Source organism: Lynx canadensis, chromosome A2, assembly GCF_007474595.2.
Source record: "Lynx canadensis isolate LIC74 chromosome A2, mLynCan4.pri.v2, whole genome shotgun sequence".
In the NCBI taxonomy this organism is placed as follows: Eukaryota; Metazoa; Chordata; class Mammalia; order Carnivora; family Felidae; genus Lynx; species Lynx canadensis.
The window spans coordinates 55140212-55162648 of NC_044304.2; the positions used below are offsets into that span (position 1 = coordinate 55140212).

General features: G+C 53.2%; 1 protein-coding gene across 2 annotated transcripts in view; it reads right to left on the reverse strand.

Annotated features, from left to right (window-relative positions):
• Positions 1-203: 203 nt before the first annotated feature.
• SLC6A6 (solute carrier family 6 member 6) overlaps positions 204-22437 on the reverse strand; it is an 89103-nt gene continuing 66869 nt past the window's right edge. For both annotated transcript variants that reach the window (XM_030307485.1, XM_030307483.1), the window contains 8 exons: positions 21624-21727; positions 21368-21492; positions 17280-17392; positions 12706-12843; positions 11276-11378; positions 10601-10701; positions 7953-8123; positions 204-4706 (listed from right to left, as the gene is read on the reverse strand). In XM_030307485.1, coding sequence (XP_030163345.1) covers positions 4566-4706; positions 7953-8123; positions 10601-10701; positions 11276-11378; positions 12706-12843; positions 17280-17392; positions 21368-21492; positions 21624-21727 — 996 coding nt within the window. In that variant the 3' untranslated portion in view covers positions 204-4565. The remainder of the gene's footprint in view (positions 4707-7952; positions 8124-10600; positions 10702-11275; positions 11379-12705; positions 12844-17279; positions 17393-21367; positions 21493-21623; positions 21728-22437) is intronic.

Below are 22437 nucleotides of genomic sequence, written 5' to 3' on the forward strand. Positions count from 1 at the left end.
TGACTTCAGCTCAGGTCATGATCCTCTCGGGTCCTGGGATTGAGCCCCCAGTTGGGCTCTGCGCTGTGTGGAACCTGCTTGGGATTCTCTCTCTCTCTCTCTCTCTCTCTCTCTCTCTCTCTGCTCCTGCCCCCCTCCCAACTTGCTTGCACATGTGCACACTCTCAAAAAAAATATTAAAAAAGAAAAACACAGAACACGTGTTGGATTTTAAAAAGGAAATGTTTATTTTCATGTTATAAGGTGATTACAAACTCCTCTAAAAAAAAAGCAAAGATGAATTTAAAATATCGATATACATATTTATCTAAAAAGCAAAAGAGGAAAAGAAAAGCCCTGCAAAATACAGGGATTCATATCATAAAACATTTATACACAAAAGCTTGTATACTGCAAGACTGAATTACACACCAAGGATCTTATTCAAATACAAATTCCTCCTCAGAAGAGTCTCTCGTTGGTTGATTTTTTTTTTTACAAAAGTTTAAAATATCGTAAAAATATTTTGAAGTTTTAAAAAAAAGTCCTGATGAGCCAGACATATTTCTGGAAGGAGGCAAGACCCACGTTCTCAGCTTTCTCTTGTGCTAAATACAGAGTCACAGTTGCTAGGGATTCGAAAATTAAGTGGGTAAAAAATAAGGGTGGGGGGGGGGAGAAAGAAATGGAGCCAACATCTCAATTGGAAGCCAAATATATAACAAGATTCCTCAGGGAACTGTCAGAACACGTCTGTAGTGACACCCACCAAGAGAACAATGAAACATAGCTTCCGATTAAAACGAGCAGTCTGAGGGCCAGGCATTAACAGGGCGTTGGGGGCGAGGGAAATGCTGTTCTCTGGCTTCCAGGTTGCCCACACCCCTCTCTGCGTTTTGATATCTGGGATGTTGTTTGGTTTGTGCCTGTTGGATTTTTGCACCGGGCTATTTATAGCATTCACGTGGACAGCCCAGCCTGGGGCTGCCTGACATTGGGGCTCGGGGCTGGATGGGACCTCTAGCCACCTCAGGGTTTCTCTTGGGTCCCTTCCTGGCCCGTGTCTGAGGCTGGAGGGGAAGGGAGGCAGTGTCTGCCTTTAGCCCTGGCTGCCCAGAGCATTTCCCCGACCAGAGGGGCAGTGCTGGGGAGATGCTGGCTGGGCCCCGGACCACTGTGCAGTGGCACCGGGTGACACAAGATCACCCTGTGCTAGGCTGAGGGTGGCTCACTCCCCTTGGACTTTGCCACCTTCTCTAGGGGTGCGCTGGGATCTGGGGTAAGGATGAGGGAGCAGAGGTACAGAGAGGGGGCCGTGTCACCCAGAAATCATCCAAGGCCACTCACTTCTCTGCCTGGGAATGTCCCTCGTGGCCTCAGGCTAAATCCTGCCTAAGGGATTCTGCCTCTTGCACACCAACTGGCTTCACTGGGCCTCAGTTTCCTCACGTGCCATAGGGAGGTCAGCTCCTAGCTCACAGAGGGCTGTTGGGTGCAGGGCCAGGGTGAACGGGTGCCACCTCTCCTACCAGAGGGAGGGCCGTCGTCGGTCCCACGGAGCCACAGCTTGAGGTCCAGTTGGCCCGAGGATGGTGAGAGGACGGGGGGTGCTGCTCTCCTCGTCCCTGAACGCTGAGGGGACAGAGCGCTTCCTTTTTTCATAAAGGCTCGTCTTTGGTCTTCAGGGAGAACACTGGGGAGCTACACGCGCCACTCGTCACACACCCTTTGGAGAACCTGCAGCCAGACGGACTCCAGACAGCCCGGCTCCAGTCCCTGCTTGCCGTGCCCAGCTTCTTCCTCACAGCGGGTCTCATTTCCCCATTTTATAAGGGCGATGACCGGGGAGGCACTGACCACGCAAGACTGCCCACTGCGGGGACCGACACGGCCCATGCCAGGCCCGGCGAAGCATCTCCCCGGGCGAGATTTATCCTGAGGCCCTTACCCATTTCTGCATCCTAAAACAAGTTCTTTAACCACTTCCCTCGCTTCCCTTCCAGAGCTGGCCTGCTGGGCTATCTGCGGGCACTGGAAATTCTAACCCATCCCAAGGCAGAGAGTGGGCGGGCTGCCTGTTCTCCAGAGACAGGAGGACCAGAGTCATGAGCTCCAATGACAGGTTTCCTTTATGAGGAGACATAGAAAAGTCACGCACCATCACACCTTGTACTCACAGAGCCAAGTTCTGCGGAAACACAAGGGCGAGGGGAGTAGACAAGAGGGTTCAATTGGAGACAGGTGCACCGGGCGATTGTCGAGGAGCGGGCTTGGGGAAAGTGGCTGACCTTCCTTCCAGGCGGGGCCTGGGGACTTGGTCTGCATGTGTCTTTGGTCTAGAATTTGGTCTGCGAATTTTATAAGAGGAGAGGCCTTTCCCAGGCCATTTCCAGAATGTTGCAATTTGCCTACCAACCCAAAATACTGTAGCCTTTCACCAGAGGGGAGACATTGTAGCCTGAAATGGCCACAAAATGCCCAGGCAGCCACAGCACGCCAGGCCCCCCTCGACCCCACGTGTCACCTGTCCCCAATCGTTGACAGTGGTTAGTTTACTAAGTTCCATGAGACAAAGGAAAACAGGTCACATTGCTACTCGGTAAAATTAGGAAAAAAAAACTGACAAAATCAAATCAGACACAGCGGCAACCATAAATACATAGAGAAACAGGAACACAGAATTGTTAACAGTTTGGAATAGGACTGGGTATTGTTTGGCAGAGTATACGCTTTGGAAACAGTGAAATGTGGATGCTTGCCAAAGAGAAGAGGTTCAGAACTGCCTCTGCTCCTCGGACCCCAGAGGCTCCTCCCCTCCCGAATGTGGGGAGAGGGTTCCAGGATTCAGAGAGCCCCTGCTCCGAAAACCCGAGGTGGACCACTCTCCACGCCCCACGAGGCCGTCACTGTAATTTGTGCGTGACAACGTGTCATATTTAGACTCTGAACTTGGAAGTGACAGTTTAAATGGCACAGTTTAGGTCCAAATGGGGGCTGGGGCGGAGACGTGTCCGTCTTGGGATTTTAAAGGTGGAGTACCTTCCCTCCTGGTTCAGAGAAGACAGGCTCTTGGGTAAGCCAGTTCTGGGGTGCCAGCCCCCTGAACAATCCCACCCTTCTAGAAAATGCCCTCTCACCTCCTCTCCTCGGTCCCCACATAGTGTGTATCTAACACCAGCTACCGCAGGAGTTGTGAAGAGTTTCACCATCTCCCGAGTCACCACCAAGGGCTGCTCTTCTGCCTGAACGGGGAGGAGGGTTTGGGAGCACTTCGCCCAAGTCAAAGATCCAGGGAGGCTCCAAAAGCACTCTTGGCACTCCCAGCTAGGAGCTGGGGCAGCCCTGAGCCGGGAGCGTGTCGGGAGTTTCCCAGCCCCTGGGAGACGAGGACAGAGCTGAGCGTGGATTGCTGAGGAAAGAAAAGCACCCCTCCCTGACACCATTTCTCTCTGAACGCCTGGGCCCACACCCTTTGGTCCACTGGCTCACCCCTCGTCCCTCACCAAATACATCATGCTTCTCTCCTACAGGCAGCTGCGAGAGAGGTCAGCGGGGGGCCGGCCAGAACCTGATAGAACCCCATTAAAACGCAACAGACCCATCCGTGTGAGGGTCGGAGCCCTGAGACCACTGGCGGCTCCTGCAACGCCGGCCTCGAACTCTAGCTGGGAAGCCGTGGGACTGCAGCCTCCCGAGGCCTCCTGAATGTCGGGGTTCCATCCTCACCAGCACCCTCTTGGGAGCTCTTACTGCCCCCGCTCCGATGAATGGTTCTGACAATCGATCTGACAGTCCTTCTGACTATCCACCCTCCATCTCAAAATAACAGGCAGGATTTTGCTCTTGGTGCAACGGTTTCTAGAGAATCAGACTTTGGCTGTAAGGCCTCACCTGTCAGCTGTAAGTCAGTCCCTTGACTGGAGGCGTTGATTCACTATTTTGGCATCTCTCTTCTTGGCTAAGACAAGTGTAATGAAACCTCTCCCTGTGGCCCTCCTTTCTCTAGCCCCTCTGGGTCAGGCCGGCTGGTGGGGCCTCCCCTCTGCTGTATGCTTCTATCTGAACCAGGCTGGGAAGGTACTACACCTTTAAAATGGGTCTCCCGTCCAGGAAAATTCCACCCTGTGTTTTTGGGGGCAGAACTTTCTGCCAGCTATACAAGCACCGAAGAATTGCTTTTGAAAATGAGATCTGTTGCTGGCAAGATCGATTCAAGTGGTAAAAGTGTATGACAATCTCTAAATGTATATATAGTTATATGTAAAAAAAAAAATACAAAGAAAAATTTACCAAGTTCCCATAAAATACATCTAATTCAATATGAAAACTCTGCCTCGCCCCGGACATCCGCCGGTGGGTTTTCTTTTTTGTATAAAATATCCCCAAATCAAAACAAAAAACACATACACACGATACCACACACACACACACACACACACGCACGCACGCACACAGAGTAACATTTTCTGTGACAATTAAAAAAAACAATCCTAGTGCAAATAGAAAGCTCTGTAAACCTGGTCCTATGAGAATCTAATGTTAGTAAACAGCAGGGAAGCAGCCCGTCCGCCCGAGCGCCCGAGAGCTCACATCATGGTCTCTACTATGATGTGGGTCGGTTTCATGAGAGCGCCGTTCACGGCCAGGCGGGAGCTGTAGGGCGTAGCTCCCTCGCGCTCCACGGCCCAGCGGTTGGGTTCCCTCGGGGTCAGCAGGTACTTGAGTCTCTGGAGAAGGAAGAGGATGGGAGCAGAGAGGAAAGTCAGGCATCCTAGTTCCCCTCTTCACCACAGCCGTCTATCCCCTCCGAGCCCGGCCAGTGCGCTGTTTGGCCTTTGGCAAACTAACCCCCTCTCTGGACCTCCCATTTCACCCACTAGCAAATGAAGGAGTTGAACTAAGGTGCTTCTTCTAAGGTCCCTCTGGGCCCTGAATGAGGGCAGAATTCCTGTCAATAGTTTCCTTGGCCAACCCCTGCTTGCACACCTCAGGGACAGGGGGACTCATACCGCCTGGCTCCGACTTCTTTCTCCTACGAAGCTGAAATCTGCCTCCTTGTAATCCCCATCCCCAGATTTCTCTGACTTGCAAAGCAGCTGAGTTTCTGCACTTTGTATGCCCGAGGTAGGAAGACGGTTATGAGCCTCCCCTGGCTTCCTACCTTCCCCAAGGAGAAACCCCCAACTCCTCAGCCACCTGTAAACTACATTTCCTGCCTTCTTGCATGGCCCTCCCGTTCTCCTGCAGGTATCTAGTTCTCCCTGCTGGGGGCTCAGAGACACTGCTCGTGTCTGAGGTCCTCAGAGAGGGACTGGAGATTGGACTTCATGAGAGTTGTCCCATCACTTTGGGACAGGACGAGTTTCATCCTTCTGTCTGGTTGCCTGATTATAGAAGCAGTGAGGGAAAGAGCCTTCCTGGGACACCCAGAAGACCCACAGCGGATTTGGGACTGGAACTCAGGGCTCCTGACCCCCAGCTTTCCCCTGCCAAGTGTCTACTCAAAGACTTAAATAGGAAGCAGCTGTGAATAAAAAATCCTCTCTTTAGACATTTACATTCAACTTACGTATATTACAATTTTTAAGCTGCTTACTAAAAGCTACCATATCTCATTTCTTTTTTCAAAAAATGTTTTTAAACATTTATTTATTTTTGAGAGAAACAGAGACAGAGTGCCAGCTGGGGAGGGGCAGAGAGAGGTAGACACAGAATTGGAAGCAGGCTCCAGGCTCCGAGCTGTCAGCACAGAGCCCAATGCAGGGATTGAACTCACAAACCGCGAGATCATGACCTGAGCTGAAGTCAGACGCTTAACTGACTGAGCCACTCAGGTGCCCCAAGAGCTACCATATTTCACTCGAAAAATCCAAATTTAATTTCCATCTGCTCTTAAAACCTTGCAAGATCTGGCAACTAGTAACAACAGGCCAGAGCTGAGCACATGGCTGCCTGCTGCAACTTTCGATCGCCTTCTCCAGGTCCCTCCTGACCCCGAGTGAGTCCTTCCCTTGCCCAGGTTCCCCGCCTGGTTCTGGGGGGACCAGCCTGGAGGCCCCAGGGAAAGGGTAAGGGACGGAGGGCCAGCAGGAAAGCAGGCTCAGCTCCCTGCCGTCATGCTGCCTCTCTATACAGCTGTGAGCCCAGAAGGTGGGACGAGAGGCAGGCAATGCCAGACAGCCACCCGGGACTCCACGTATATGGGAGGTGCGGACAGAAGGGGAGTCACCCCGGGACGGAGCTCTCAGTTTACAAATGTGGCTCAGGGAGAAGCTCATGGCTGGGAGCGCAGACGGGAGGTCGAGGGGCACGTGACAAATGGATGGTGGCTCAAATGCCTTCAGAGGACGGCGCTTTGGCTATCCACCTGGCTTGGAGGCAACCGTGAGGTGCAAGTTTGGGAAGAGGCCTCACCCACACCCTCCTCCTCCCTCCCTCCACACCCTCCTTCCCTCCCCGCCCCCCCCCCACCCCGCCAAAACCCATTCTCATCAAACCTCTGAACTTGGGATGGAACAATATTTTAAAATTAGGCTTTGAAGGGACACAAGTTAGTGTAAGGTGTCCCCCAGGGTTGAAATATGTGGTTGCTGTGGGCAGAGACCAATTGGAACAAACATCCAAGACTGTCTGCTCTGCCCCAATTAACCCGTTAGTTTCTGGGCAGTAGGGACATTCTGGATATTCCCAGGGAGGGGCTGGGTTTGCAAGAGGTAATGGGGGGGGGGGGGAAGGGACATGTGGAGGGCTCAGGACCATAGCGATCACAGATCTGTCCCCAGACCCCGTATTTCAGGATTTTCACAAATGATAGGTCCTATCAGCATTCTGGCTGAGCGCTGGGGTCCTTCCCTGTGTCCTCTGAGAAATTACAATGGGTCCGATGCTGCAGGAACACCTCAAGGGCCCAAGGGCTATCCCAGCTCAGACAGACCCCGGCTTCGTGGCTTCATGTTTTCCTCCCAGGCACACCCTGGCCTGCTTCCTCTGTCTAGGGAAGGCTGGTGCCTTCTGCCCAGCCACCCCTCTCCCCCCACCAACACTACCTCCAGGCCATTCCTCTGCCCACAAGGAAACCGGCCCAGCCCAAGGGGGAGCCAGGGCCCCAGGACATCCTGGCTCCAGATTTTTAAGAGAATAACAATAAAAAGAGTCCAGAACAAAACAGTGTAGTCTTGGAGCTGGCCCAAGCCCAAAGGTTAAGGGAGATTCTAAGAAAAGGATTTCTTGGAAAGAGCCCCAGTTTTTGCCACAGCCTGGAATCTGCAGTATTGTTAGAGAAATTTCTGAGGGGTTGGTGGTAAGGAGGGGACCTCAGGGTGGGAGACTGGCAGGCACAGAAGCTTGGAGGACTGAGGGCCTGTCTCAGGCAGCAGATGGGGCCACAGATCTGGGGAAGGGGACACCAGCATGGGCCGGGCTTACCAAGAACATGGCTCCAGGGTAAGAGAAGGCCTCTGGGTAGAGCTCAGGCTTCCTTCCCAGCTCCTTGTCTCCTGTCTTACTGCTTCAGCACCATGGTCCCCACTGCTCCCAGGATAAAGCCCTACCTCTTAGCCTGACATGCAAAGCTACTGTCACCTCTCAAGCTTCATCACTCACCTGCCCCCCTCAGAACATGTCATCGCTGCCCAAACGCTATCACATGTCCTTCCCTGTGAACATACCAAGCGTCACACCCTTCCACTTCTCATTCTCTGCTTGGCAAACTCCTCGCCCTGCCACAGTTCTGCTCTGAATGTCACCAGAGCCTTCGTCCATGTGAACTGTTTTTGTTCCTGTTTCCCCACATGCCTGCTGACAACCTCAACCCCTCCAGGGGGCAGGCAACGGGTTTAGGACCCAGAGAGGGCAAGCGACGTGCCCAAGGTCACACAGCAAATGGAACAGCCGACAGCCAGTGGCTGGCTTTCACCCTCTCCCTTCTCGCCCTCCCACCCCCCCCATATCCAGCCTTGGCCCCACGTGCTCACCACAAGGAACGGCCCTTCCGTCTGGCAGAGGCGGATGACCATGACCAAGGGGACGCACATCATGGAGGACAGGGCCAGGCTCCAGCCCAGCCCGATGGCCCAGGTGGGGTACACGTAGACTTTGTTGTAGGTCAGGGGTACGTACTTGACGAGAGAGAAGATAAAACATCCCTGTGGAGAGAGATGGGGCAGTCAGGGGGGCCCTGGCATCAGGAGCAGGGGCTCTAGGAGCAGGGCAGGGCCCACTCAAGGGGCCTTACGCCCTTCCTCACTCGGCTGCCCAAGGACCTCCCCTGGGGCAAACCTGACCACGTCGCTTCCCTGCTCAACACCCTTCCGTGGTCCCCCAGTGCCTTCAGGATCCAGTCCAAATCCCTCAGTCCGGCCAGCAACGTTAGCCAAGAGCTGTGCCCCTTCACCCCTCACCAGCCTGCCACCCCCTCTCCATGTCCGCACTCCAGCTGTCCTGAGATCCTTCCAGCTCCTTAGCTGCGTGCCCTGGGGCCTTAGAACAGGCTGTTCTCTTGACTCGAGCCCTTACCCTCCATCCTCATTTAGCTCGAATGGTCCTGTCTTCGTCTTACGTGTCCAGGCCCTGCCCGGACTCTGTCAGGTGACCATACCTTTCCTTCCCAGAAAGCATACGGTTATAATTACTTCTTCACACATGCTCCCCCGACCTAACTGAATCAGCGAGGGCAAGCAGGACGTCTCTCTTGCTCCCCTGTTTCTCTAACACCTGGTGCAGCTCCAGATGTACACAGCAGGTGCATAATAAATGTTAGCTGCATGGGTGAAAGCCTTTCCTCCCTTCCCCCACTCACCCATCTCCATCCCTGACCCCCAGGACAGGGTGCAGACCTGGGTCTTGCCCTGTGGGGGTGTGTCCAGCCCCAAGCCCAAGCCAGTGGCCAGTGGCCATCAGTATCCATGAACGGTGGGGTGTGGTGAGCTCTGAGCCCCAAAGCCTGTGCAAAGTCCACATTTCCCTGAGAAGAGCACATAAGTCTGGCTGGGAGAGCCCAGGGCTTGTTTCTGGTCAAAATTATAGCATCTCATATATGACCCAGGATTGCCTTGGATGGATCCACAACGTAAAAAGGACTTAAATCTTCATTATCTAATAACTGGGTTTGACGGGAAGACAAATCCACATAAATCAGAATTGGTGGCAGGGGAAGGGAGAGCATTAGGCTACAGATACTTTCCCGGGGGCAACTACCGTTTGCCTGGCCCTGTTGTTGCTTCCATCCCTAAGGGTGGGGTGTAGCTTAGATCGGGATGGGGCCCAGGAGAGCGCTGCTCTGGGCTCTCCCAGCACGAGGAAGCTTGGTACCTGCCCCTTCACATTCCTCTTTCCAGCAGGGTGACCTCATCCCACCGCCTGGGGATACAGCCTACCTCTGATCTACCCCTCCCTCATCTCAGGGAGGGACGGAGTGGTGACAGGAGGTGCTCACAAACCACTGTCGAGTGAGGACAAGAACACGGGCTCTGAACCCAACTAAATTCATCTCCCACGATAAACTTGCCAGTTGTTGCGGCTGCTGGTTGCTACAGCTTATTGCATTTTGTGGGGAAAACATGCACCTCAGATGAGAAGGCCACAGCCATACTAAATGACAGCAAACCTAAGGTTGTCGGCTGTCACTCACCTCTCACTGCAGAGTCTCCTTGCCATTACAAACGGGGGAAACCAGGGCCCCAAGAGAAGGGAGGTGCACACTGCGAGTTCATGGCCGTGTTGATTTATTCCGGCCCTGAGAGCAGGCTCACTGAGGGGAGGGCCCGTTCATCCCTCAGCACCTGGTTCCTAAACGCAAGGAACATTTCTGCCATTTGTGCGCCTCATGGCACGAGCCAAGAATGGCCTAGCAGATGTCTTCCCCTGCAATTAGCTCCAAAGCTCACAAGTGGTTTCAAATAATGACAGGGAAGAAGAGGACTTCCCTTCTGCCAGAACCTCTGGGGAAAAGATTGAAATGGAGTGTCTGGGCATGCTCTAACCTGCATTCCAAGATGGCGGGCAAGGGAAACCTGGCACGGGGGCGGGGGGCGGGGGGAGAGGAATGTGGCACATCACGGCCCTTGAGTCCTGGGTGGGTACGAAGCTTCCTTGTTCTTGGGAGAGTCCAGAGCATCTCTTTGCTGGGATTTCCCCTTTCTGGACACAACTCCCACCCTGCCATGGAAACACCTCACTTCCAGTGTCCATGACCTCTCTCCATTTGACACCCTAAAGGCCCCTCAATTTGATCAGTGACCCAAACTGAGCTCACGAGCTCCAGAAGGGCTTGGGGAAAGGTTATGTGCTTTGTTGTGGACCCCCTGAATTTCTCGACATGCATGCCCCGACACACCTTCCTCTTCCGCAACGCCTTGCCTTTGCATGGCCCAGGCTGGTTCCTCTGCCAGGAATGCTCTTTCTATTTTCTCTTCCTGACAAGCTCTTACTTATTCTTCAAAACTCATCTCAAGGAACTTTTGGGAGCAGCCTGCTGCCTCACCTCTCCCAGGCAGAGGTGTCACTGGGCTTGTTACAGGCCAGTGCTTGGCAGGTGCTGGGCAAAAAATGGTTCAGCAGGTGATAAGGTCAAGCCCCATGGACAAAAGGCTAGCACCCACAAGCCAGGCAGGGCAGAACTCACAACACAGAGAACTGGAGTGACCACGGCCCAGCTGTACTTCATCCAGGGCCCAGGCCGGTAGCCAATCATGTCCTCAATACCGTCATAAAGGTTATCGCTGCCTAGGAGAGATGGAGGGAGACAGAGAGTGACACTGTGTCCAACACCAGCATCTGCCCTGGGAATTGCACAGCAGGGGCTCAAGGGCCATGAGGGGGACTCGGGGGTCTGCTCAAGGTCCCTGCTGCTCAACACCACATAGATCCAAGAGTGGCAGATGTTCATCTGAAATTATGTGAAACTCAAATGTAACTGGGCATCGTATATTTTTTAGGCAAACTTAGGCAGCCCCCAAATCCTGGTGTGGCCAATCCAAGGTCTCAAGAGGATTAAAATAGACCACGTCCGGGTCCCAGAGCAGTAAATCATAGATAGACCCCCCTACACAGACAAATTCTGTGTTTCTCAAAACATACAGTCACACCCTGCACCTTTAGCATGGGGAGAATATGTCATGTGGCCACAACGATATTATTTCTGTACAAAAGGGGAAGCCTTGAGGGGAAAATGCCAAGTAGGGAAAGCCTTTGTGTTCAACTCAGAGTGAATTCCCCTTCGAATTCTGTTTTGGAAGCTTCTAAATACAGACACCCAAAGAAGAGACTTGAGAGAGTATATGCCAAAGTCCGTACTCACCATATATCCAGGCAATAACAAAACATTCAAAGAATGCAACCCACAAAAGGCATACACCGCTAGCTGCATAGTAGTCAAAGAGTTGAAACACATACATGCCACCCTATGAAGAAAAAAACCAGAGAAGGTTGACTTGTTATTTGGTATCCAATTCCCTTCATATATAAAGAGCTTTGACAGATCAGTAAGAAATAGAAAACCCAAGAGGAAAATGGGCACAGACTATGATGACTAGATACATGTGTAGAAAGATGCTCAACTTCATGTTTGACAGATTAGTTAACAAACACAGACACACAGGGGTGCCCAGGTGGCTCAGTCGGTGGAGCGTGCGACTCTTGATCTTGGGGTTTTGAGATCGAGCTCCGCGCTGGGTGCAGAGATTACTTAAGAAAATAAAATCTTAACACACACACAAATACACACAGGAAAATGAAAGCAAAAGATGTTTTCCTCAGTAAAAATGATGGGTTTCCGGAAGCAGGTGCTGAAAACTAACCGGGGCCAACAGAGGATACTTCAGTGAAATCCAACTGCTCAGTGTGGAGCTGTGATCTGCCTTTGGCGCATGTGTGTGTGTGCGTGTGTGTGTGCGTGTGTGTGTTTCTTAAAGACATTTCTAGAGAAACAGTCATTTGCATTTCCAGTAGGAAAAAGTGGTGATGTGAAACCTGAACGGAGTTTGGGAGCAAATGCAGTGATTTGCTGGAGAATGAGGGGTGGTAGGTGGGGAGGGGGGCATAAGACAGCAGGCCCCAGGCCTATGCCAGGCTTCCATGTTTATCTTAGTGCAAGAATCTTTCTTTTCTGCTGCCTCTTCTTAGACAGCTGGCCCACCTCTGCCTTAGACACTGTGCTGTTCCTGCATCTTTTTTCCCTTCTGGATGGAGCCTCCTCAGGGCCCCCGCCCACCCTCTGAACAGTGCACACTCCCTGCCGACCACACAGGCCCAGCACCGCCCCGGTGGTATCTACCAGGAGGTCTGCATTTATCTTTTTGAAGGTCTCCACCTCCCCTCCGGGCCTGAGAAGGGCTGTGGCACAGTCGTGGGTGAAAAGAGCTGCCATTAAAGTGGATTTCGGCTGAAGCACCTCTCTCCCAGGCATCCTGGGACGAGGGAGAGACGGAGGGCAGGGGGTGGCCAAGGTGTTGCCATGGTAACAGGAGAGAGGGTTGGGAAGTCTGGGTCAACTGCTGGGTCCTGAGCTGTCTCCTGCTGCCCGAAATGTAGGCCAGGTCCCTTGGGCAGGGTGGGATCCCTGAACTGGGTGGGGCCAGGAGATAACCCATCTCGGTGCTATAGCCTAGCCACTGCCTCCACCAGTGGGAGGAGGGGCAGTACAGCCTTGGACTGGTCTTTGAAGCACGTGTAGGTCACCAAGAGCCCTGCAAGAGGAGGTCCCTCGGGCCAGGTGAGAAAGCCACCTACCTCCGTCACCATCGCCAGCCCCAGCAAGTAGCTGATGCTACATATGAAGGCGATGAAGATTTCCCGACGGAAACCCTTCCTTAGGAAGGATGGGTAAAGATCGACCAAGGACGTGATCTGTCCTTCGACTTCAACAAACTGCGGAGGAGAAGAGAGTGGTTGAGTCCCAGATGCCCAGCACCTCCCCTCTGCTCCGAGAGGAGACTCCTGGCACTCACGGAGTAGCCTGAGGGGTCAAGACCAAATGTGTGAACGTGGTCTCCTGAACTCTACCTGGGGAGCCCCGCCGGCCGGTCTAGCCACGGTGGGCCACACACAGTCCTCCAAATATCCCGCACATCTCTGTCTTTGGTTCAGAATGCCTTTCCCTTGTCATTTAAGACTTCACTCAAGAATGACCACTTCTCTGAAGCTAATGCTGACCCTCACCTTCTCACACTTGCTGGCACATATGTATTGGCACAAACACCTCCCCCCATCTTGGTCTTGGTCCTTTCTGACACCAAGGGCAGTGCCCCCTCGTCTCTGGGCCTGGAGTGCCCAGGTGGGCTAGGCACATGTGGTTGCTCAGTGGACACATGAAGAATGAATGGGTAACTCAGGGCAAGTCTGGACCCCCATTTCCCCATCAGATTCACACAATGGCTTTAGCTCTGTGGGGAACGTGGATCCACAAGGATATCCTGCACACCTAAGCGCCCACGTGTGTGAGCCACATGCTAACTGTGACCCCAGGAACCCGGCCCTGGGCTCCCAAAGGTAAGGAAACCCATTGAAGAGGCCCTTCCTTGGGTAATGTGCTAGGATGATTCTCAGTCTTTCTAAATCTTTCTAACATATAACTTGGAGACGGAGCCAGATCGTTACATGGAGAGCTGCCTCTGTTAAAATGCAGCAGGAAACTCTGTCCTGTGGACGCTTATTGTCATGGATGTAACCAGTGCCCGATGGACGGGTTCCACCCTTCTGCGGCTACTGGTCTGGGCAAAGACTCCTCCTCTACCTCTATCTTTGGGGCAGAAGCATCCGGAGCACAATCTAGAAATGAAGCTTCAGGACCGAAGGGCACACAGAAGCAGTTTACATTTGGGTGACTACTGCCGAAATGCTTTGCCAGCCAACATACCCTCCAAGGCCGGTCTGCCTGATTCCTTTAAAAGTCGAAAAGCTAAAGCCTTGACCCTTCTGTTCTTTCATCCGAGAGAGGCATTTGGGAAGGATGTTTCCCCAGCATTCCTACAAGAGAGGTCCCACCACTTATTCCTTTGGGATGCATCACAGGAGGATCAAGGGATACAACCCGGGAGTGAATCCCTTTCATGGCTGAGAGGGGCTGGAGAACTGATCCTTTGTTGCCAGGAATTCAGGGAAAAGAGGAGCGAGAGGCTCTTGAAAGGGGCCCAAAGAGGAGGGGCTGATGTTTTGACCTCGGACTGATGTGTCAGCCACAGAGTTTTCAACCTAAATTACCACTGAATTACGGCAAACCTGTGGCCCAAACATTAAGCTTCAAAAGGAGTTAAAGACAAAGGTTCTTTCCTTTTTGAGATGGGGAAATTAAAGGCAGGAAGGTCCGGTGTCACTGTGGGGCAGGGTCAACACCAGCACACGCCCCTCATTTCCAAGCTCCCTTCCATTTCTGGAGAACGCCAGCCCCAGCCCTCAGCCCTGCTCCACCGGCCTCTTCAGACCTCCCTCACTTAACAGCTATGTGACCCTGATTTCTCCAAATGTCCGTCTGTCTCCCCTGTAAAATGGGAAGGTCTTGCCTGCTCGGCAGGGAGGCAGACAAAGATGTGAAATCACAAGAGTAAGCTGGTAATTGGGTGATTGCTGCAAACCCATGTCAGGGGATGAGTGAGCTCCAGGGAGATGGGGGCCAGCTCTCTCCTCCACCGGTGCTGCTTCTTATCTCGTGCAAGCATCTGCCTCCATGTGCATGCCACCCCCACCCCATCTCACCAAGAAATACGCAGTGGTCCCTAAGTCAAAGAGCGCTCCCTGCAGATGCCAGGCATCCTGGGGGGGAGGCAGGCGGGGGGCATTTCCTTGATGGGCACACTCCATCAGTGAGAGGCCTCTGCCTGAGGTTGGCTATGGATCTCTGCACTTCCATGAGAGGAAGCTATTTGGGGGGAACTCCAAGATAAGGCCAGGAGGGATGAACTAGCAGGTCAGGGAATGGGTAGCCCCAGAACCAAGCCCATTCCTGAAACCAGCTGTGTGTGGCCTCGGCCGATCCCTTGTTCTTGCTCAGCCTCAGTTTTCTTGGCTCTACAGGGCAACAGTTGTACCCAGCTGTAGAGACGCTACAGATTCAAGAGTTTACATATATATATAAAAACAGGACAGGGAAAGGGCCCCGGAATGGGGAGTTGTATTTAATGGGGACAGAGCTTCGTTTTAGGAAGACACAAAGGTTCCGGGGGCGGGTGGCAGCAATGGTCACACAACAACGTGAATGTACTTCATACCGCTGAACTGCATGCTTAAAAATGGTTCAGATGGTCCATTTCATGGACCATATTGCCACACACATACATAAAAAGCCCGACATGAAGACTTGCCCACAGAAACACCTCGCAGGACAGCGCTCTGACTATATCACGGTGCTGGTGGGGCGTGAGGCGGTCACCAGCATCTGCAAAACCTTCCCCCCCCCACCATCTGCGAGCTCACATTTAGCAAATAGATGCAAAGGAGGGATTCCAACCTAGGCCATCAGACCCCTGAGACATTATGTCCTGGCTCCCTGGGTTCAAATCCTACTCAGGCCCTTCGTGGGATATCAATTAGGCAGGCCATTTGAAGGGCTCTGAGCCCTGAGTTCCAGGTTCTGAGTGGAAAGGGTGCCAGCTCCCTCTGAGGCTGGCTTGGAGAGCTCACCAAGATTCCCTGAGCCCGTTGGCCGCCATGAGGCCTGGCTCAGAGGTGTGCCTCGCCAGCCAGGCCCCACCTGCCTCCCAGGGAGAAAACTTAATATAAACCACCTCCACTCCCTCAGGAAGCAGCTTCCTTGGCCCAAGAGGCCCATTTTGGGCCCATGGAGACGTCACGCTTTGTCATTTATTAACCACTCTCTGTTTTTGTTTTTTGCTTTCACTTAGAGCTTTGGAAGAAGTTATAAAAGCCATTTGCTTGGGGCCTCCGAAGGCCAAACTCATTAACGAGAGATGATTAATGGACTCCTCTTGGTGTTTATACAGCTCAAGCCCACCAACAACTACACAAGTATTTTGTTTTCAGTCTCCCAAATGTTTCCACTCTGTCTTCTCTGCTAATCCTGGTCCCCTTCCTGCCAAATCCTTCACTCTGTTCTTGACCTTGCTGGCAGACTGCCTCCTCTCCTCTGCCTGACCTTCTAAGACGTTCCTCCTATCTGGTTCTGAGTCCACAGGGACTCACCCTGGGCAGCAACTTTGAGGCTGCTGCCCATGGGGTGGGTGGTGAAGCCCTCTCCTGAACTGGCAGCAGGCCTCTGGACCAAAGGCAGCCAGATACCCAGACCACATAGAAGGCCGCAAAGTGCCTGCCTTTCAGCGATGGACCTCAGATGATGGCCCCAGGGTGGTGGCACCGTGTGCAGGACTCTGGTCTGGGCATACCACCAGCCCACCCTGCGCATCCTAACTCTCCACTCCTGGATCACGCCTGCCCTCTCAACTGTCATCTTGAGACAACTCCAAGGAAAATACACATATCTCCAAGGGAACTCTGTTTTCCAAGCACCACGTGCTGCTCTGTATCAGGCACTGTGCCTGGTACTTCATACAAGGCAATGTGGGTATAATCACACCCATTTACGAGATGAGAAAACGGAGTCTCGGCGAGGGGAGGGAATGTGCCCAATGTCATACAGCATGGGGGCTTGGAACTGTTACTCCGAAGCCAGTCTCAGCCCCTGGTTGGCTCTCACTGACACACCCCATGGAGGTCTGAGCCCTGGAGGGGCGGGACACAGGGGTTCAGAAGTGCAGGAAAATAGTGTTGGTATAGATGGAGCCGTGCCTTGGGAGGGCAGAAGCTGGGCTGGCCAGAGGACAGGGTGGGCCTGAGCGAGGCTCCCCAGCGCTGGAGGATCATGGTTTCACTCCGTGGGACGCTACTCACATGCGCCAGGAATCACAGAACACCATGTGTGGTTTGGGCTTCTCTGGCTGCACTTAGGACAATCAGTGACAGCTTGGGCAGGCACTGTCGCCCCTTCCCTGAACTGCCTGCCATGTCCTGGGCCCCCGTGTGGACCCTCCACGGAACACATCATCATCACCACTTGGCCTTGACCTTCTATTTCCCGTCTTTAGTTTCATTTTAACCACACGCCTCAGGTATCCATTTCCCCTTGCTGGGGCCAAAGACCCGAGCTTTGGGGCAGACGTCCTCCTCCTGTTGCCCTGAGGCCCTTTCTATCCCTGGGGTCTTGGAGGAACCCTTGCTGGCTGAAGCTGGTGCAAGTCTGAGGTGAGGGCGGGAGGGAGTGACGGTGTCACACACGGCACGATGAAGGGCACCTTCCCAGAACCACACTCCCCCGGGCACTCCCTCTGTACGGCGTCCCCTCGATCTGGACATACCTGGCTATCCAGTCCAAGCAAGAGAAGCATAATAAAAAAGAGAATGGACCAAAACGTGGGCAGCGGCATCATTGTCACAGCTTTTGGGTAGGCAATGAAGGCCAGGCCAGGACCTAAAGGGAAGAGAAAATGGGGAGGGGCAGAGGGGGAGGCACATCAGTGACCCGGCCAACCCAGGGCACTGGAGCTCACACAAAGACACTCGGGACTGAGGCGGTGTCCCAAACCCCAAATGCAGGGAGGAGCCAGGTCTGAATCTGTGCCTGGGGGAAGAGCCCAGGCCTGCCTCCCTTTCGGATGGGGTGCACTGGGGCTCAGGTGGGGCCCCGTTTTAGCATCTGTCTCCTATGCAGCAGTACAAGTGGCCTCACACACCAGAATCCGGCAGACCTGGCCATTTGGGGGCGGGAGATGGGACCGAGCCTGGGACCCAGTCTGCCGGCTTGGAAAAGGAGGGCTCCCCAAACCAGAGTAACCAGGCCAACATTTGCTGGAAGGAAGCAAAGGGGGAAAGATCTGGTTATCGGACTACCGAAGGCCCCGTTGGCAAAGAAAAGGTTTCTACTTCTGAGTTAATGACTAAAACATTGTGAAAGAATACAGAACCATGCCCTGCAGGGCAAACCTCGCTTCAGGGGTGCGTCTGTGCACCCCACTGAGCAATGTCAGAGGCAAGGCCCAAAGCTAAAGGGAGGTGTGCGCGGGGCAAGACCCCAGGCTCCGGAGACCCGAGACTTCCATTCAGGTCTCACTCCACCTTCTCTTTTTGTCACCACGCACCCCTGCAGGGACCTGCTTCCCCACCTGAGAAGGGAGGGGCAGGATCCAGGAAATGACTCCCAAGGAGACTTCTCGTGCTCAGATTCTCAGATGCTGAGCCCACTTCCCTAGAAAAGGGCTTCTGGTTTCTGAGGAGTGGACTCGGACAGAATCTGGAGGCCCGGTGTGGGAGAAGGGAGCCCCGCCAGCTCAGGGGGCATCTTTCTGCCTGGAAACATTCCAGAGACATAGAGAAATGTCTCCTCCTGTCTCCGGCGCGTCTGGGGGGAGAAGCCAGGGGTTAAGAACTGAGCCAGTGATTAAGACCTGTAGTTCTAAGAGGCGGCAGGAAGGAGCAAAAGAAAGGAGGCCTGAAAGGGCCCGGGCTGAAAAAATAAAGTAAGATCCACAACTTAAAAAATAATAATAAAAATTAAATAAATAAATAAATAAATAAGGTCAAGAAATGTGAAAACAAAAAGGGCTAGAGGCCAGGATATTTAGAGCAGATATCAGAAACCAAATGACTAGCTTAAGAATGAAAAACAAAACAAAACAAAACAAAACACAACAACAACAACAACAAAAAAACACCAAAAAAAAAAAAAAAACCCAACCCAAAAAACCTTTAAAATAATTTGGAGCCAGAAACCGCACAGTGGGGCGTTAACCACAAATGTGGCAGGCAAGGGCGAGTCCTTCTACTGTCCAGAGTCTACTCGGGTATCCTCAGGCGGCGATGGTAGCAAATCCCACAAGAAGTGGTAGAAGGGGCGGTCCTACCAAAACCCCAAAGTCCAAGCTGCAACGGAAGCCCCATGTGCACCTCGCTGGGGCCCCCCTGGTCCCCCTACACGTCAGCTCTGGCCCGACTGGTAAGCGTCACTGCGTGTGGATTCAAGTCCAGCCGACTGCGAGACAGATGTAAAATGGGGCCCCCCAACCCCCACCCGCCACCCCCCGCCCACCTCCCGCCGCCCGCTGGGGCCTGGGGGAGGTTCTCAACACGCTCGTTTCTGTATTTCAGTTTTGCCTTTCTCAAGCCAGCCTCTGGGAGAGGGTCTGAGCATCTTTCTCTAAAAGCGCACGGGGAACTATAGAGAGAGAAGTCCATGTGAAGTCACGCAGCCGCTCCGAGCACCAATGCATGCCCCTCCGCGAGCAGAGAACGCGCCGCTGCACGTGCCGTGTATACTCCGTTCGGCCAAATAATTATCTTGTTCAAATGCACTTCGCTCAATATGGTGCTTGTTAAAAGCTTATTAGAGAAATAATCACCCTTGAGGTATCTGTCAGCTGTTCAGACATCACCGTGGGGAATAAACAACAAGGTCTTTGAAGTGGACAGGAGGAAGAAAACAACTTAGGGTGATGATATATACACATATAAAAGTACCTAGTTGTCCACAGAGATCTATTTTAGATATCGAGATATACATATATATACACACATATATATATATACATATATATATATGTGTATATATATATATATATATATCCCACCACCAATTCACTCCATGCTCCTGGCAATCACAACTGCTTTGCAAGCCCTCAACTGAAAAAAGCCGCTGCAAAGAAGCTGCAAATGGTCTCCCCCTCATCACTGGACCTGCCAAACTCCCAAGTGGATGTGGATCTTTCTGGAATTAACTTTCTGTGTCCTCAGTCCCTGGCCTGCTTCTTGGGGCCCTTGGGGAAGGAAAACTATGTCTGATGGTCCGACCTGGGACTGGGGGCCAGCGGAGAGATGCGTGGGCTTGCCACACTTGTCCTGCGACACTGCGGGGCGGGCGGTGGGGAGGGGGCAGAGAATATCTTTGCCAAGCAAGGATGAAAGCAGGGCCCACGGGTTCTGAGGTCAGAGAAAGTCAGAGGAGCTCAGATGCGTTCTCACACAGGGAAGACCAGAATTATCACATGTGTCCAGGGTGAGTGGGAAGGCAGGAGGCAGAGGACGTCCTCGTGGCAGAGGGGCCTGTCCAGGAGGTGGCGGGCGCCCTGTCCAAGAGACCCCAACTCGGATCCTGATCAGCCCGAGCAAGGCCCTTGCTCTCAAGCCACTGGTCTCCTCATCTGCAGAACAGACGTCTAAATGCACAATGCTGAGGTACCCCTGACCCCCAACGGTAGGGTTCTGTGGCTGAGAAGCCAGGACGCCACCCTGTTTCCAACAAGGGCCAGGGCAATGCCATGGCAAGGGCTCTAGCTATGCCTGACTCTGGTCTGTGGTGGTCCCTGGAGTTAGGACACTAGGCTGTCCTCTGGACCTGAGAGGGGCCTCAGCCCAGGACCCTCGCCTCTCTCCATGTGGGCCCAGAGAGGTCGTGAGAAATCGAGAGGTCGGGTGCAGCAGAGGACATGTACAAAGTTACCAAACCTTCCAGGCAGCTGATGAGCACCCACCCAGTGAATGGGCAGGACAGGAGGGAGGTAGAGAAGCCACAAAGATAGCCCTTGGGGAACTCGGGAGCCTGCGGTTCCTGTTCCCATATCCAAGCCACTGCAGTTCTATGGCTGCAGTTCCAGGACTTAGCACTTCCAGCAGCAAGTCCTAGAATACTGTGGTTCTGAGGCTCTAGGATTCTAGCAACTGAAGGCTTTGTCATTTTCAGGTTCCAGAACCACCTTCCTGGAGCTCCAGGATCCCAGCCTAGGATCCCAGGCTTTGCAGAGTTCACGATTCTAAGACTTTCCTCTACTTCCGGAAGGAGCACCCCACCAACAGGGCCCCACGCCTCCAGGGGGTGACACTGTCCCCACAAACTACCCCCAAACTGGGTCTGTCACGGTCCCAGCGGGCGACCACCATGCCCACCGTCTCTCTCCCACCCCACTGCCTACGGTGGTGGCTGACACAGGGCAGACTCCATAAATCAATAGCATCGGTGGAATGAATGAATGGGTTTGCTAGAGGGAGCGCGCTGGGAGCAAAGTGCAAAATACAGAAACCAAAGCTGAGAAGGTGGTGATGGAATGCCGACTGGTGGCTGGCTTGGGCCTGAGTTAGGAAAGTGGTTTCTATTGCTGAAACCAGGAGTTTGCTGGGGAAGGAGAGGGAGGGAAGACCACACAAGAGTAGCTAAGTATTCCCCCAACTTAACCAACCCCCATGTTTCTGCTAGCCCCTTGGGCCAAATTGCAAAGTGCTTAAAATTTAGCTTTTGTACTCTTTGATACGTGGGGGACATCTTGGTGGGGGGGGTCCGTTTCGGAAACCAGGCTCGTCCCCCCCCCAAAGCCCCCTGGGGTCTGGCTTCATGCCTGCAGTACTTGGCTTACACACTAGGTGGCAGTGCCCACCACCACTGCCACCAATACCACCATACCTGACTCAGCCACATCAGCAATGTCCACCCCTTGCTCTTGTGCCATGAAGCCCAGGATGGAAAAAATTGCGAAGCCAGACACAAAACTGGTACCACTGTTCAGGCATCCCAGCAGCATACAGTCCCTAAGTTACACATATGTCAGGGAGCAAGTTAATTCACAACACAAGGAAGCCACGCTCCCTACTTCTTCTCTTTTTTTTCTTTAAACATCATCATTTCTAAGGTTTACCAGGCCCGCTGGAGCGACACTTGCCTGTACGAGTTGTACTTGTACTTGTTGTAGCTCCCCAGAGAGGTCATGGCCCCCAGGCAGATGGCGTAGGAGAAGAATATTTGGGTCCCGGCATCAATCCATACCTATGGGGGTTGGGGTGGGAGTGGTAAGGAGAGAGAGAAGGGGCCGTTAGGACCAGCTTCCTGGAGGGGGCAGTGCGGGCCCTGGGCACCTCAAAATGTGCAGAGCATTTGTGCTGGAATCCAAGGCGTCTTTGAAGGCAATACTGAGCTGCAAGGAAGCCCAGAAGTCAAAGAAACCCCCAGTCACTGAGCGTCAGGATTAGGAGGATGGACTTTTGAAGCAGACAGATCTGAATTCCAACTATGAAATGATTGTGGGCAATAGGGACTCCCGCCTGGAGCCTCAGTTTTCACATCTGTACCATGGGCTCCACTGCCCTGACGCACAGCACTATCATGCCTATTTTCGGAAAATAGATTCAGCCCAGTGCAGGCACAGGGTAAGACCGTGAAGTCAAGGCCGCTATCGTTACCGTAACTGCTATTGTCCGGGGACCCCCGAGTTGGAACGGGGAGGATTCCCGAACGGATTATGCAGACAAAGCTGCTCTCCAGAACTTTCCTTGAGCAGCTCCCGATGGCCACAAAACTGCCTTCCCAGCTGTCCTCTGATGTTGGCCAAGCCCCCTCTCACCTAGGAGAGGGCGAGAGGGCAGTGGGGAGGAGACCCAGAGCAGCACAGGACCTTGAAGGCAACTTGAAGGTTGAGGATCCCGGGGACAAAAGGTCCTCAAATGGGCCAGTAAAACATTGTAGGGTGTTCTCCAACC